At 44.4% G+C, this 16,278-nt stretch overlaps 1 protein-coding gene across 1 annotated transcript in view; it reads right to left on the bottom strand.

Moving 5' to 3' along the window:
- Nucleotides 1-5,816: 5,816 nt before the first annotated feature.
- LOC309564330 (uncharacterized protein) overlaps nucleotides 5,817-16,278 on the bottom strand; it is a gene marked incomplete at both ends in the record, with an annotated part of 29,854 nt that continues 19,392 nt past the window's right edge. The window contains one exon of the mRNA XM_082268957.1: nucleotides 5,817-7,061. Coding sequence (XP_082125083.1) covers nucleotides 5,817-7,061 — 1,245 coding nt within the window. The remainder of the gene's footprint in view (nucleotides 7,062-16,278) is intronic.

The raw sequence follows: 16,278 nt of genomic DNA on the forward strand, positions 1-16,278 counted from the left end.
GTATTTGTTCCTCGCAGCAAAACAGTTGAGTACTCTCGGTGATGTTTTGGTTATTTGCTCGAACAGGTAACTTTTAAGGACTGGCCTTCAGGGTGTTCTCCTTTCATCTTAATCCGAACAGAAAAACAGGAACATTCAAGTATCCATCCTTATTGTCCACAGGGTTTAGAAAGTCTCATTGATTATATAAGTATTGGCAGGAAGTGTTAGATAAGCGAAATTCTGTTTATGATATTCTGCTGACTCTGGATCCCGTTCTATTTCTTCTGGGGTATGTAGATTCTCCACAATGGATCATGATCAGGTAGTGGCTATTACGAGGAAAAAAATGATTTGATCCCCTGCTGATTTTGTTTGTTTGCCCACTGACAAAGAAATGATCAGACTGTAATTTTAAGGGTTGGTTTATTTTACCAGTGAGAGACAGAATAACAACAAAAATATCAAGAAAAAAAAAAACACATTTAAAAAAAGTTATTAATTGATTTGCATTTTAATGAGTGAAAAAATTATTTGACCCCTTCGCAAAGCATGACTTGGTACGTTTCTTGTAGTTGGCCACCAGGTTTGCTGACGTCTTAGGAGGGATTTTGTCCCACTCCTCTGCAGATCCTCTTCAAGTCATTAAGGTTTTGAGGCTGATGTTTGATAACTCAAACCTTCACCTCCCTCCAGAAATTTTCTATGGGATTAAGGTCTGGAGACTGGCTAGGCTACTCCAGGACCTTAATGTGCTTCTTGAGCCACTCCTTTGTTGCCTTGGCCGTGTGTTTTGGGTCATTGTCATGCTAGAATACCCATCCACAACTCATTCTCAATGTCCTGGCTGAGGGAAGTTCTCACCCAAGATTTGACGGTATATGGCCCTGTCCATCGTCCCTTTGATGCAATGTCCTGACCTCTCCTCTTTGCAGAAAAACATTCCCAAAGCATAATGTTTCCACCTCTATATTTGACAGTGTGGATTGTGTTATTGGAAGCATAGGCAGCATTCCTCCTCCTCCAACACGGTGAGTTGAGTCGATGCCAAAGAGTTCCATTTTGGTCTTCTCTGACCACAAAACTTTCACCCAGTTCTCTTCTGATTTATCCAGATGTTCATTAGCAAACTTCAAATGGGCCCGTACATGTGCTTTCTTGAGCAGGGGGACCTTGCGGGCTCTGCAGGATTTCAGTCCTCCAAGGGGTAGTGTGTTACCAATTGTTTTCTTGGTGACTATGGTCCCAGCTACCTTGATATCATTGCCAAGATTCTCCCGTGTAGTTCTGGGCTGATTCCTCACTGTTCTCATGATCATTGAAACTCCACGAGGTGAGATCTTGCATGGAACCCAAGGCCGAGGGATATGGACAGTTATTTTGTGTTTCTTCTATTTATAAATAATCACACCAACTGTTGTCACCCTCTCACAAAGCTGCTTGGGGATGGTCTTGTAGCCCATTCCAGCTTTGTGTAGGTCTACCATCTTGTCCCTGACATCCTTGTACAGCTCTTTGGTCTTGGCCATGGTGGAGAGATTGGAATCTGATTGATTGCTTCTGTGGACAGGTCTCTTTTATACAGGAAACAAGCTGATATTAGGAGCACTCACTTTAAGAGAGTGCTCCTAATCTCAGCTCGTTACCTGTATAGAAACACCTGGGAGCCAGAAATGCTGATTGATAGGGGATCAAATACTTATTTCACTCAATTAAATGCAAATCAATGTAGAACTTTTTGAAATGCATTTTTCTGGATATTTTTGTTGTTATTCTGTCTCTCACTGGTAAAATAAACCGAACTTTAAAATTATAGACTGATCATTTCTTTGTCAGTGTGCAAACGTACAAAATCAGCAGGAGATCAAATACTTTTTTCCTTAACTGTAGCCCGTAAGCTGATAGCCTCACGTTGGGTTTCACCCCAGTCCTCCTACACTTGGAGACTGGATCCGGGAAATGGATAAACCTCTAATGTTTGAGAAATATATTTAAGCTCAATGTAATGTCTCCCGGAATTTAGAAAAAGAGTTGAAAAAATGGAAGGATGCATCACATTCCAATTTTTCATTTTAATCCTAACTCTAACGTATATTAAAGGTTAATTATGTTCTCTCTTATTGGTGGAGAAGGACAGGTCAGGGACAACCTGGTTTTCAGTGCCAGGTGACCTGGACTGTCCATAGAATGGAACGAATTGTCCCACAATGACACAATGTTGTGTTGTTGGGGACTGGAATGGAACTGGGCAAATGGAACTGTCTAGAACAGTGGTCTCCAAACTGCGGCCCAGGGGCCAGATTCCCTTTGCTTGCTTTTATCTGGCCCTTGGGGAAGAATTTCTCCCAATGACACCAAGGATGGGGCACTGCATTACATTAACTGAGAATTGCATGGTGGCGCGACGCTGTACCCAAATAAAATTGAAGTCCTTTTTTCCCACAAATAGAACGTTCTTTTGGTGGTATTTGATTACCTCTGCGGTTTTAATGTTTTGTGCTATAAACAAAAAAAGACGGATGATTTTGAAAAAAAAAAAGATTTTTTTTACATTCTGCTATAAAACATCCAAGAAAAAAAATTTATTTTTGATATAAAAAATCCCAATACATGCTTCTAGGGAGTGCTTACTCACTGTGGGGGAGGTGCTTTAACTGTGGGAAGGCAGAGATCCGTGTTCCTGCTTAGCAGAAACACACAGGAAGCTCAGGTTGCCCCCTTTTCTTCAAGCCAAACTCCAACACTTTAGCCACTCATGGCAACATTTTATCTTTCAGGGGGAACGCTGCAGACTCTGATGTAAAGGGGAACTCTAATGTAAGGGAGTTTCTGTCACCAAACCTCCCACTTACATCAGAGTTCCCAGCGTTCCCCCTTTAATTATGGTTCTGAAAGCCCCCCTTACATCATAGTCTACATGGTACCCCTTAAATCGTACCTTAGGGTACTCAATCACTTGGAGGCAGGAGAAAGAAGGGAGAGCGGGCGGAGACTTCAGTCACAGACATTGGATGGTGAGCTCACTCACCCGAGAATGGAGGCTCAGGCATCAAAGCCTTTCATCCACTGTGTATCTGCCAGTTGCTGAGCTTCAAACGTTCAGCCCACACATCCCTTTCCTGAGGCACAGAACGCCAGGGGTTGGAGTGTGGGTGGGCAGACAGAGAGGTAGGGGTGGGAGGAGGAGGAATAGATCAAGCCTTTTCTCCTCTCCTGTCTGTGTATGGGGGTGAGGCCAGTGTGCACATCTATGCACTCAGGGGTTGTGGTACTTGGGGAGCCACAGTCCATTCTGAATATTGTGTCCAGGTTTCAGGTGGCCTGAAACCCAAACACATGATTCAAAACCCGAACTGTCCAGGGGAATCCTGGATGGGTGGCAACCCTACAGGAGGCGCCAGCTAAGTGTAGTATCCTGGTTAAAGGGTTTTAATAGCAAAGGATTAAAAACACTCACAAGAGGTAAAATATACAAGTGCTCATCTGGTGTCAGAGTCTGTGGATCCTCCTAGAACCATCCTGCAGGACTGCTGTCATCTGTTCCAGCTGCTGGGCAGAGAGATGGCTGGCTCGGGAGACTGGAGGAGCCCCAAGAAGCCATGCTAACCAGCATGGAAGGCACAGCAGAAGTGATGTCACTGGAAGAATAGGAGGTACCAGACGAGAAGAGAAGCAAAGCTACGCAGCCAGAGTATTTGGCTCCTTCTACAGGCCTTTCCTCTTAGTCTATACAGAGCCGGTCACAAGGACAGCAGCCATAGGTGGTCCCGTCCATTCCTTTATTATACCCCCATAACCAAAGACCAGTGACGTTTTCTGGATTACCCTCTACCGTGATCATTGGTATGTTTAGATATCTATTGCTGGCTGGACTATATATAAACTCTGTGCGCCAGTATCTCCTTCCTCCATTAGCAGAAACACAGGATCTCCATCTTCCCTACTAACAGAAAGGCTATCTTCCTTGTTTACACTGGCAGACCACTGTTCTGCCTCTCTCAGGAATGATTGCCGGGTGCAGGTGGACATCATGTCCGCTGAACTCGCTGATTGGCTCCTGCTTTGTCCAGTGTCCAGATGTGGCGGATGTGCCCTTTTGGTTTTGGGAACTGTGATCAGAGTAGAACTCCTGGAACTGTTCTGGCCACGGAACTGGAAATGCAGATGACGTAGAGGTACGTGATTCTGCACAGAACAGCCGCCCTACTACATATACGTGTGGTGGTCAAAACAAAAAGTCTCCCTGATAAAGAGGCTATGATCTGGTGGATTGCATGCGGAACTCCTGGGCCCAGCTGAGGACATTTAGGGCCTTAAGATTGAAGATGTGGTGGATGTCTCCTTTTGGTTTGGGAACTGTGGACAGAGAAGAACTCCTGGAACTCTTCTGGCCTTGGCTCAGTGAGATAGAGTTTGGAAGACTAATGTCATAGACAGGTTGCCAAAAAGTTTAGGGCTTTAGAAAGGACCTCCAATGGCTTGTCAATGAGGTGCCTTCTGCACTCTCCATCTCACTAATAAAACCCCAATGGATGACTTTCTATGAACTGATCACATTCCAATCACCGATCATCTAATCGATTATTGGTAAAAAAAAAAGAAGGCTCGGCACAGAATATTGTACGAAGCGTTTTTATTGTACAAGATCAGAATAAGCGATTACCACACAGTAAATGATATGAATAAAATAAAGATTAAATCTTTTAAAATAGAATTAACAAATGTGTTGAATGTATTAATAATCATACATTGGTTGGACCAATAAAAAGCCGGCTACTTCAATAAATCAAAAAGGAGCAACAACATTAAGCAACCAATAAAAAAGGTTCACCAGTGAAATATACAGTATATCCTGATTGGCTGCTGTGGGTTAATGCATTTTACAGTGATCTTTTTCCATCCAGTAGGTTAGATCTATATACATATTTATAAGTAGAACACAAAAAGAATAAACCATTTCCCGTTAGGTCCTCATGCAGTTGCATGATAGGCCATGTATTGTCACGATTGCCCACTTGTTGCCCCATGTATTGTCATAATTGCCCCATATATTATGATGATTGCCCACTTGTTGAATGACCGTCTATTGCCTCATGTATTGTAATGATTGTAGACTTGTTGCCTCATGTATTGTCATGGTTGCCTATTTGTTGCCCCATGTAGTTGCACAATGGACCATGTATTGTCACGATTGCTCTCTTGTTGTCCTATGTATTGTAATGATTGCCCATTTGTTGGCTTGTGTGTTGCCCCATGTATTATCATGATTTCCTGCCTGTTGCCTCATGTGGGGAGGGATTGGTAAAGGTAGACGGTTAAGTCATGATTTTACCACCCCCTTAAGCTTAAATGGCAGCCGGATGGGGCGGTACACATGGCACTGCAATTTGCGACTGCTGCAAACCTCACACCTTTGGTCACATTGGGCAATTCTATTCTATTCTATACCGAATGGGGTTGTGCCGCAAACAGCCCCGATGCATATGGTTGCGGCATACTGGCGTGGGCTTTACAGGGTTAACATAAGGACTCCCAGCTGCATTCCAACCCCACAGTGGGTCAGAGGGCGATGCGGGTATAAACCAACCCCGAGTGGACTGTGGTGGTTTCACATTTGTTTATGGACTAAACAGTTCCACCCGTTACAATCCAGCATCCATTTCCCGTAGTACCAGCAGGGGGTGCACTCTGATGTTTCATTATATTGCCTTTATTTTTAAACTTTCCCGCACTCTAAACATGAAAACGGAGCCTCTAATATAAGTGTGAATTCTTTGCCGTTTGAAATGTACATATGGAGTGAAACATTTCCCGCACTCTGAACATAAATAGGGACGTTAAACTGTGTGTATTCTCAGATGGCAAAGAAGGTTTACTTTCTGATTAAAACATTTCCTGCACTCTGAACATGAATAGGGACGCTCATTTGTGTGTATTCTCTGATGGATAAAAAGGGTTACTTCACGATTAAAACATTTCCCACACTCTGAACATGAATAGGGACGCTCACCTGTGTGTATTCTCTGATGGCAAAGAAGGTTTCCTTTATGATTAAAACATTCCCCACACTCTGAACATGAATAGGGACGCTCACCTGTGTGTATTCTCTGATGGATAAGAAGATTTCCTTTTTGATTAAAACATTTACCGCACTCTGAACATGAATACGGACTCTCACCCGTGTGTATTCTCTGATGGTTAAGAAGGGCTCTTTTTTCATTCAAATATTTCCCGCACTCTGTACATGAATAGGGATGCTCACCTGTGTGAATTCTCTGGTGCTGAAGAAGGTTTGCTTTTTGGCTAAAACATTTCCCGCACTCAGAACATGAATAGGGACGCTCCCCTGTGTGTATTCTCTGATGGCTAAGAAGGCTTCCTTTATGATTAAAACATTTCCCGCACTCTGAACATGAATAGGGAAGGTCACCTGTGTGTATTCTCTGATGCCTAAGAAGGCTTCCTTTATTATTAAAACATTTCCCGCACTCTGAACATGAATAGGGAAGATCACCTGTGTGTATATTCTGATGGCTAAGAAGGTCTTTTTTCCAAATGAAACATTTCCCGCACTTGGAACATGAATAGGGACGCTCCCCTGTGTGTATTATCTGATGGCTATTAAGGGTTCCTTTATGATTAAAACATTTCCCACACTTAAAACATGAATAGGGACGCTCCCCTGTGTGTATTCTCTGGTGTTGAAGATGGTGTGCTTTTTGATTAAAACATTTCCTGCACTCTGAACATGAATAGGGACGCTCACCAGTGTGAGTTCTCTGGTGCCTAAGAAGGGCTCCTTTTTTACTAAAACATTTCCCACACTCTGAACATGAATAGGGACGCTCCCCTGTGTGAGTTCTTTGGTGCTGAAGAAGGTGTGCTTTTTGATTAAAACATTTCCCGCACTCAGAACATGAAAAAGGTCGCTCTCCTGTGTGTATTCTCTGGTGCTGAAGAAGGTATCTTTTCTGTTTAAAACATTTCCCGCACTCTGAACATGACAATGAATTCTCTCCTGTATGAACCCCTTTATGGTATAAAGAAGACTCCCTGAGATTAGATGGTTTCCCGCACCCCTCGGCACTGTCAGATATTAGAGGACTATGTGAAGTATCAGGAGATTCCTCAGAATTAAACATATCCAATGATCTCCTCCAATGGTGAGGTCTGTCATGTATATTATGAGGAACGGGATTTACTTCTGGAGAAGATGCCATGTCATTATCTTCTGTAGTCACATCTTCCTCCGATGTCCTTCTATTCCCACCACAGAGTCCGTCTGTCAGAAGACAAGAAAAATTACCAAGAGTTTTCCACACTCATATACACTGCTCAACACTTTATAATCAGAGTATAGCATCAAGTCAGGAAAAGTCCTGGGATATTCATCTGGTCAGTGAAATAGCAGAGGGGGTTGTTAATCAGATGCAGCTGGACAGGGCCGTAGAAGGTCCTTAACCCATCAGCCCCATCAAAATGACCTCCAGCAGGACACTGGTGTGAATGTCTCTGACCAAACAATCAGAAACAGACTTCATGAGGGTGGCCTGAGGGCCCGACGTCTTCTAGTGGGCCCTGTGCTCACTGTCCGGCACCGTGGAGCTCGATTGGCATTTGCCGTTGAACACCAGAATTGGCAGGTCCACCACTGGCACCCTGTGCTTTTCACAGATAAGAGATAACAGATCAGATAAGAGCAGGTTCACCCTGAGCACATGTGACAGACGTGAAAGGGTCTGGAGAAGCTGGGGAGAACATTATGCTGCCTGTAACATCGTTCAGCATGATCGGTTGGGTGGTGGGTCAGTGATGGTCTGGGGAGGTGTATCCATGGAGGGACGCACAGACCTCTACAGGCTAGACAATGGCACCCTGACTGCCATTAGGTATCGGGATGAAATCCTTGGACCCATTGTCAGACCCTATGCTGGTGCAGTGAGTCCTGGGTTCCTCCTGGTGCACAACAATGCCCAGCCTCATGTTGTGAGAGTATGCAGCCAGTTCCTGGAGGATGGAGGAATTGATACCACTGAAGGACCCCCACACTCGCCTGACCTAAATCCAATAGAACATCTCTAGGACATTCTGTTTCAGTTCATCCGATGCCGCCAGGTTTCACCTCAGTCTGTTCAGGAGCTCAGTGATGTCCTGGTCCAGATCTGGGAGGAAATACCCCAGGACACCATTCGTCGTCTCATTAGGAGCATGCCCCGACGTTGTCAGGCATGCATACAAGCACGTGGGGGCCATACACACTACTGAGGACCATTCTGAGTTACTGCAATGACATTTCACCAAAATGGATTTGCCTGCTGCATCATTTTTTCACTTTGATTTTTGGGGTTACTTCCTTTCCTTCCTAACACATTACCCAGTCCATACCAGTATAGATCCTAACACATTATCCAGTCCATACCACTATAGATCCCAACACATTACCCAGTCCATACCAGTATAGATCCTAACACATTACCCAGTCCATACCAGTATAGATCCTAACACATTACCCAGTCCATACCAGTATAGATCCTAACACATTACCCAGTCCAAACCATTATAAATCCTAACACATTACCCAGTACATACCAGTATAGATCCTAACACAATACCCAGAACAGACCAGTATAGATCCTAACACATTACCCAGCCCATACCAGTATAGATCCTAACACATTACCCAGTCCACACCAGTATAGATCCTAACACATTATCCAGTCCATACCAGTATAGATCCTAACACATTACCCAGTCCAAACCATTATAGATCCTAACACATTACCCAGTACATACCAGTATAGATCCTAACACATTACCCAGTACATACCACTATAGATCCTAAAACATTACCCAGTCCATACCACTATAGATCCTAACACATTACCCGGTCCATACCAGTATAGATCCTAACACTTTACCCAGTCCATACCAGTATAGATGTCCAGCGTGATATTTTTCCCCATTGAGATCTGATGTGTTTTCAAAGTGATACCCCCCAACCAAACATCACTAAGTAAGCTTTAAACCATTCTTCCATAATTACCTGAGTTGACATCTGGAGAAGATCTTCCTCTTTAACTGCATTCATCATCCCAACCTCCTCTGTAAAATGCTGATCACCCCTCACATACGTCTTTTCCTTTATAACCCCAACTTGTACATTTATCAGATCTTCATCCTTAACCAACAAAATGGCAGAAATAATATTAAATACAAAAAAAAATAATTGAAGAACATCTCTTAGGGATTGGGATAATTTTCCTACATTTTCATCTACCTGATGATTGTGGGGGATGGTGTGATCTTCCTGTGTGGAATCCAGGGAATACGGAGGACAGGGACATCTCTCTGGTGGATTTCTGTAACTGGATAACTCCACCATGGTGTCCTGGTACTGTTTTCTGTGACCTTTTGGAAACTCTGCCTCTTCCATTACAAAATCCTCATCATCCTCCTCTTTTATCTCTTCTTTAACTGTATGTGTGATGGTGTGATCTTCCTGTGTGGAATCCCGGGAATACAGAGGACGGGGACATCTCTCTGGTGGGTTCTCATTACTGGATCCATCTGTAGGAAATACACACACACTGACTGAATACATTGTTTCTATGTGTTTATCAGATGGAGGATCTAGGTGGACCCTCCGTACTGCTCTTCCCTTTACAATAAAGTTTCCTCTTACCCGGTGATGTGAGGGGCGGCTGATTCTCCATCATGACGTCGTTGTAGAAGTGCATCTACAGATCCTCAAACATCAATCCATATACCCAAATCAGCCATCGCATACGTCTCTTCTTCCTCTTTAACCTCATCTTTTATGTCTACCAGATTTTCATTCTAAACAAACAAAATAGCAGGGAATGGTTTCTTTAAAATGTGAGCAGTAATAACCTTATACCTAAAAGTGGAATATATTTTCATACAGTCAGGTCACTTTTACGATCTCGACATTCATTTTACGTAGTTACATAGTTAGTGAGGTTGAAAAAAGACATCAGTCCATCCAGTTCAACCTATGATGTGTGTGTGTGTGTTTGCTGTTAACTGTACATTGTATACCCCTGTATGTTGTGGTCTTTAAGGTGCCCATCTAATAGTTTTTTGAAACTATCAATGCTTCCTGCTGATACGACTGCTTGTGGAAGAGAATTCCACATCCTTACTGCTCTCACAGTGAAGAACCCCCTGCGTATTTTAAGGTTAAACCGCCTTTCCTCTAGTTTTAGTGAGTGGCCACGTGTCTTATTGTATTTCCTTTCTCTGAATAGGTTTTTCCATATGCTAGGGTCGCCAGTACAATATTTGTACATTGATATCATATCCCCCCTCAATCATCTCTTCTCCAGAGAGAATAAGTTCAGTGCTTGTAGTCTTTCCTCATAGCTGATGTCCTCCATTCCCCTAAATATTTTTGTTGCCCTTCTCTGGACTTTCTCCAGTTCCAGCACATCCTTCCTGAGGACCAGTGCCCAGAACTGGACAGCATACTCCAGATGTGGCCGGACCAGAGTCTTGTAGAGAGGGAGAATAATCTCTTTATTTCTGGAGTGAATCACCTTTTTTATACATCCCAGTATTCTGTTGGCTTTGCTTGCAGCGGCTTGGCATTGAATGCCACTGCCAAGCCTGTTGTCTACCAGTACCCCCAGGTCCTTTTTTCATCCTAGACTCACCCAGAGGTTCCCCCCTACTGAGTAGCTTGCTTTCTGGTTTCTGGCACCCAGGTGCATTACTTTACATTTTTCAACATTAAACCTCATCTGCCATGTAGTTGACCACCCCATAATTTTATTCAGGTCCGCTTGTAAGGTTTCCACATCCTGCCCAGAAGATATTGGCCTGCTTAGTTTAGTATCATCCGCAAATATTGAGATTTTACTCGATATCCCCTCCTCTAGATCATTTATGAATAAATTAAACAGGATTGGCCCCAGGACAGAACCCTGGGGGACCCCGCTTTCCACACCCGCCCAATCTGAGTACACCCCATTAATCACCACCCTTTGCAACCTCCCCTGGAGCCATTTCTCTATCCAGGTACTCACCATATGGTCCATACCTACCTTCCTTAGTTTGAACAGTAAGCGTTTGTGGGGAACGGTGTCAAAGGCCTTTGCGAAGTCCAGGTACACCACATCCACAGGCTTACCTTTATCTAGGTGGCAGCTCACTTCATCATAGAAGGTTAATAGATTGGTTTGGCAAGAATGATTTTTCATGAATCTAATGCTGATTACTACTAATAATACCGTGTTCATTACTAAAGTATGGTATGTGGTCCCTTAACATCCCCTCCAAAATCTTGCAGACTACTGATGTTAGGCTGACCGGCCTATAGTTACCCGGGATATATCTCGGCCCCTTTTTAAATATTGGTACCAAGTTGGCTTTTTTCCAATCAGCTGGCACCATACCCGTCTGTAAACTATCCTTGAAGATCAAGAATAATAGTCTGGCAATCACCTGGCTGAGCTCTTTAAGAACCCTCGGGTGCAAGCCACCCGGTTCTGGTTATTTATTTATGTTAATTTTCTCTAGTTTAGTTTAAGTCTATCTTCTGTTAGCCATGGCGGTATTTCCTGAGGTGTGTTGTTTAGTTTGGCCTTACAAGCTGGGTTAGTGTAGCCCCCCAATTCTTTTGTGAAGACTGAAGAAATTATTTAACACTACCGCCTTTTCCCTGTCCTCTGTGGCCAAAACTCCCTTATCGTCGTTTATGGGGCCAATGTGTTCTGGCCTCGCTTTCTTACTATCACCTACCTGATGATGGTGGGGGATGGTGTGATCTTCCTGTGTGCAATCCCGAGAATACAGAGGATGGGGACATCTCTCTGGTGGGTTCCCGTTACTGGATCCATCTGTAGGAGACACACACACTGACTGAATACATTGTTTCTATGTGTTTATCAGATGATGGGGATCTAGGTGGACCATCCGTACTGCTCTCTCCTTTACAATAAAGTCTCCTCTTACCCGGGGATGTGAGGGGCGGCTGATTCTCCATCATGACGTCCTTGTAGCGATCCTTGTGTCCTAAGAATCTTCTGAGAATCCTCCGCACCTCTCTGGTCAGGTCTGTGTTTTACTAATAGAAATAAGAGTGATGTCATGTGACCTCCCAGAATCCTCCTCACCTCTCCGATCAGGTCTGGGCTCTATTAATAAAGATAAGAGTGATATCATGAAAGACGCGAGAGAATGCAAGTTGGCAGCATTGGGTCTGGGTGAAGAGTGGGGGACAGAAGCGTCAGATATGGGGTGTGAGGAGGGGAGATCTGCAATGTTGAATAAGGGAATGAGGAGTGGGGGACAACAGTGTCAGTGGGGGTTGTGGAATATAGGTGAGCAGTGTGGGAAGGGGGCTGAGGAGAGGGGAACAACAGTGTTGGATAAGGAATGAGAAGTAGGGAACGGGGGTGATGGGGGCTGAGAAATGGTGAACAACAGTGTTAGATGGGAGTGAGGAATGGGGGACAGAGGTGTTAGATGGGGGGGTGAGAAGCGGGGGACAGCTGTGTTAGATGGGGGGTAAGGAGTGGGGGCCCAGTTGGTGTTGGGGCAGAGGATGGGATTAATGTTAGTAGTGACGAGGGAGGAAAGCTGCTGAATATTTCCAGAGGTGAGTGTCGAGGTCACCCAGAGCTCTGCCTCTTCCCCAGATAGATTATGAGTACCTCGGCTCTGCCTGGTGAGGGCGCTACAGGAGAGCTGGAGGAAGTTTTGCTGCTCATCCTACTTATGTGATTTCACCGGGGGACTGCAATCTGATTCTCAGTGTTATGGGTCCTCTGTTTCTGTTCCCCCCGGCATAAAAATGGAAGGAGGACATTTTCTTTATGTAATTAAAGATTATATATAGAAAATAATATCTTATTACCTCCTCTGCTGCCACTTCCAGCTACGTCTCCTCTTTACTTTCTCCCGACTGGCCTCTGAAATGCCTATTTATAGCTGACATCACTTCCTCTGTGGACCTACATCACTTCCTGTCAGTATCTTACATCACTTCCTGTCTTTATCTTACATCACTTCCTGTCTGTTCCTCACATCACTTCCTGTCTCTGCGTTCCATCTGAGAGAAGTCAGGTCACCACCTTGTGGACCATATAGTAAGGTGACCAGATTTTTAAAATGAAATCCAGGGACATAGTTTTTTTTTTTTTGGCAAATGGTAAACTATTTTATAAGCATATTTCCGTGAAATGATCTATGCGGTGTATGTGGGATGTGTTTATGGAATGATTGTATGATATATATGTTAATTCTCACATTTCGTCCATGAGATAGAAAAAAAAAAGATAAAGATACTTTTTAGAATTTTTGGGATGGGGCTACCAAATGTTAGGAAGATAAGATAGAGAAAAAAAAACTTGGAGGGGGGGATGGGGCAGCTAAATTCAAATCCAATCCGGGAAGGAGTGATGGTGTCACCCTCTCTGCAAAAGGTTAGAATACTGCAGAGCTGCAATGTGCAAATAGTGGTGAAACACCCGATATATAATCATAATAAAATGTAAAATATGTACATTAATTGTACTATTTATTATGATTATATATGCGGGGGGGAGGGGGGTCACCACTATTTGCACATTGCAGCTCTGCAATATTTCTTACCTTTTGCAGAGAGGGTGACACCATCACTACTATATTGTAATACATTGGTGGATTTGCACAGGATATTCATTTATAGGTTTTACCATTATAAGTCCATTTGTAGAATTTTATAGATGAAGTGTAGGGCAGTGCTGCATTTTTTGTTTTTTATTGTTGCACGTTAGATGAGAGAACCAGCTAACAAGATTTTCTTATTGCTTTTGAGATTTTTTTAGTTGCATGGTAGTTGTTTTCCTTGATTTGTTATGTCCCCTGTGGACAGGTAACCAGTGGCCCTGCATATTGGTGGTCAGTGTGCCCCCTGTATGCTGGTGGTCAGTGTGCCCCCTGTATGCTGGTGGTCAGTGTGCCCCCTGTATGCTGGTGGTCAGTGTGGCCACTGTATGCTGGTGGTCAGTGTGCCCCCTGTATGCTGGAGCTACGTGCAGGAGGATTCTATGTGCAGGAGGATTCTATGTGCAGGAGGATGCTATGCGCAGGGTTCAGGAGGATGCCACGTGCAGGGTTCAGGAGGATGATACGTGCTGGGTTCAGGAGGATGCTACCTGCAGGTTTCAGGAGGATGCTATGTGCAGGGTTCAGGAGGATGCTACGTGCAGGGTTCAGGAGGATGCTACGTGCAGGGTTCAGGAGGATGCCACGTGCAGGGTTCACGTGCAGGTTTCAGGAGGATGCCACGTGCAGGGTTCAGGAGGATGCCACGTGCAGGGTTCAGGAGAATGCTATATGCAGAGGGCAGGGCTATTAACCTATTTTTTTCTTCTGTATGTAATTTTTTTTTGTGTGTGTGTGTGTGTGTGTTTTGTCAGTATATGTGTGAATATTATTTTCTGTGTGTGGGTGGGTCTGTGTAAGGTCACTCACACCCAGCCATATACACCTTACATCACTCACACACCAGAGAGGCACTACAGGAGATGGTGAGAGACTGCAGACACATTATTACAGGAAATGGTGAGACTGCAGACATATTACAGGAGATGGTAAGAGACTGTAGACATGTTACAGGATATGGTCAGAGACTGCAGACATGGTACAGAAGATGGTCAGAGACTGCGGACATGGTACAGGAGATGGTCAAAGACTGCAGACATATTACAGGAGATAGTCAGAGACTGCAGACATGGTACAGAAGATGGTCAGAGACTGCAGACATGGTACAGGAGATGGTCAGAGACTGCAGACATGGTACAGGAGATGGTCATTTTAATGAGTGAAAACCTGACTTGGTACTTGGTTGCAAAACCCTTGTTAGCAATCACAGAGTTAAGATGTTTCTTGTAGTTGGCCACCAGGATTGCCCACATCTCAGGAGGAATTTTGTCCCACTCCTCTTTGCAGATTCTATCCAAGTCTTTAAGGTTTCGAGGCTGCCGTTTGGTAACTCGAACCTTCAGCTCCCTCCATATTTTTTCTATGGGATTAAGATCTGGAGACTGGCTAGGCCACTCCAGGACCTTAATGTGCTTCTTGAGCCACTCCTTTGTTGCCTTGGCCGTGTGTTTTGGGTCATTGTCATGCTGGAATACCAATCCACGACCCATTTTCAATGCCCTGGCTGAGGGAAGGAGGTTCTCACCCAAGATTTGACAGTACATGGCCCGTTCATCGTCCTTCCGACACTATGAATTATCCTGCCCCCTTAGCAAAAAAAAAACAACCCCAAAGCATAATGTTTCCACCTCCATGTTTGACGGTGTGGAAGGCGTTCTTGGGTCATAGGCAACATTCCTCCCCCTCCAACATGGTGAGTTGAGTTGATGCCAAAGAGTTCGATTTTGGTCTCATCTGAGCACAAAACTTTCACCCAGTTCTCCTCTGAATCATTCAGGTGTTCATTAGCAAACTTCAGATGGGCCTGTACATGTGCTTTCTTGAGCAGGGGTTCCTTGCGGATGCTGCAGGATTTCAGTCCTTCACGGCGTAGTGTGTTACCAATTGTTTTCTTGGTGACTATGGTCCCAGCTGCCTTGAGATCATTGACAAGATTCTCCTGTGTAGTTCTGGGCTGATTCCTCACCATTCTCATGATCATTGAAACTCCACGAGGTGAGATCTTACATGGAGCCCCAGAACGAGGGAGATTGACAGTTATTTTGTGTTTCTTCTATTTGCGAATAATCGCACCAACTGTTGTCACCCTCTCACCAAGCTGCTTGGCAATGGTCTTGTAGCCCATTCCAGTCTTGTCCCTGACATCCTTGAACAGCTCTTTGGTATGCCATTGTGAAGAGATTGGACTCTGATTGATTGATTGCTTCTGTGGACAGGTGTCTTTTATACAGGAACAAGCTGAGATTAGGAGCACTCGCTTTAGGATAGTGCTCCTTATCTCAGCTCATTACCTGTATAGAAGACACCTGGGAGCCAGAAATGCTGATTGATTGGGGATCTAATACTTATTTCACTCATTAAAATGAAAATCAAATGGGGGGGGGGCGTGGCTGCCGGCGCGGAAGATGGCTGCTTGTTAGGCTAGCTCCGCACGGGCACCCAGGACAATTGCCGCTACAAGGGCTTCAGCAGCTTACCCGATCTTCGGAACTGCTCCTCGACCTGCACGAACGCCACCGCTATGACCCGTCGGAAGAAAGAAACCGACCAGTCAAGCAAGCTCACGGGATTCTTCATTTCACAAACCCCCGGGCTCCGCCAAAATTTTCGGCGGGGACACGAGCAGAGGGC

Source organism: Pelophylax lessonae, assembly GCF_965119305.1.
Source record: "Pelophylax lessonae genome assembly, chromosome: 9".
NCBI lineage: Eukaryota > Metazoa > Chordata > Amphibia > Anura > Ranidae > Pelophylax > Pelophylax lessonae.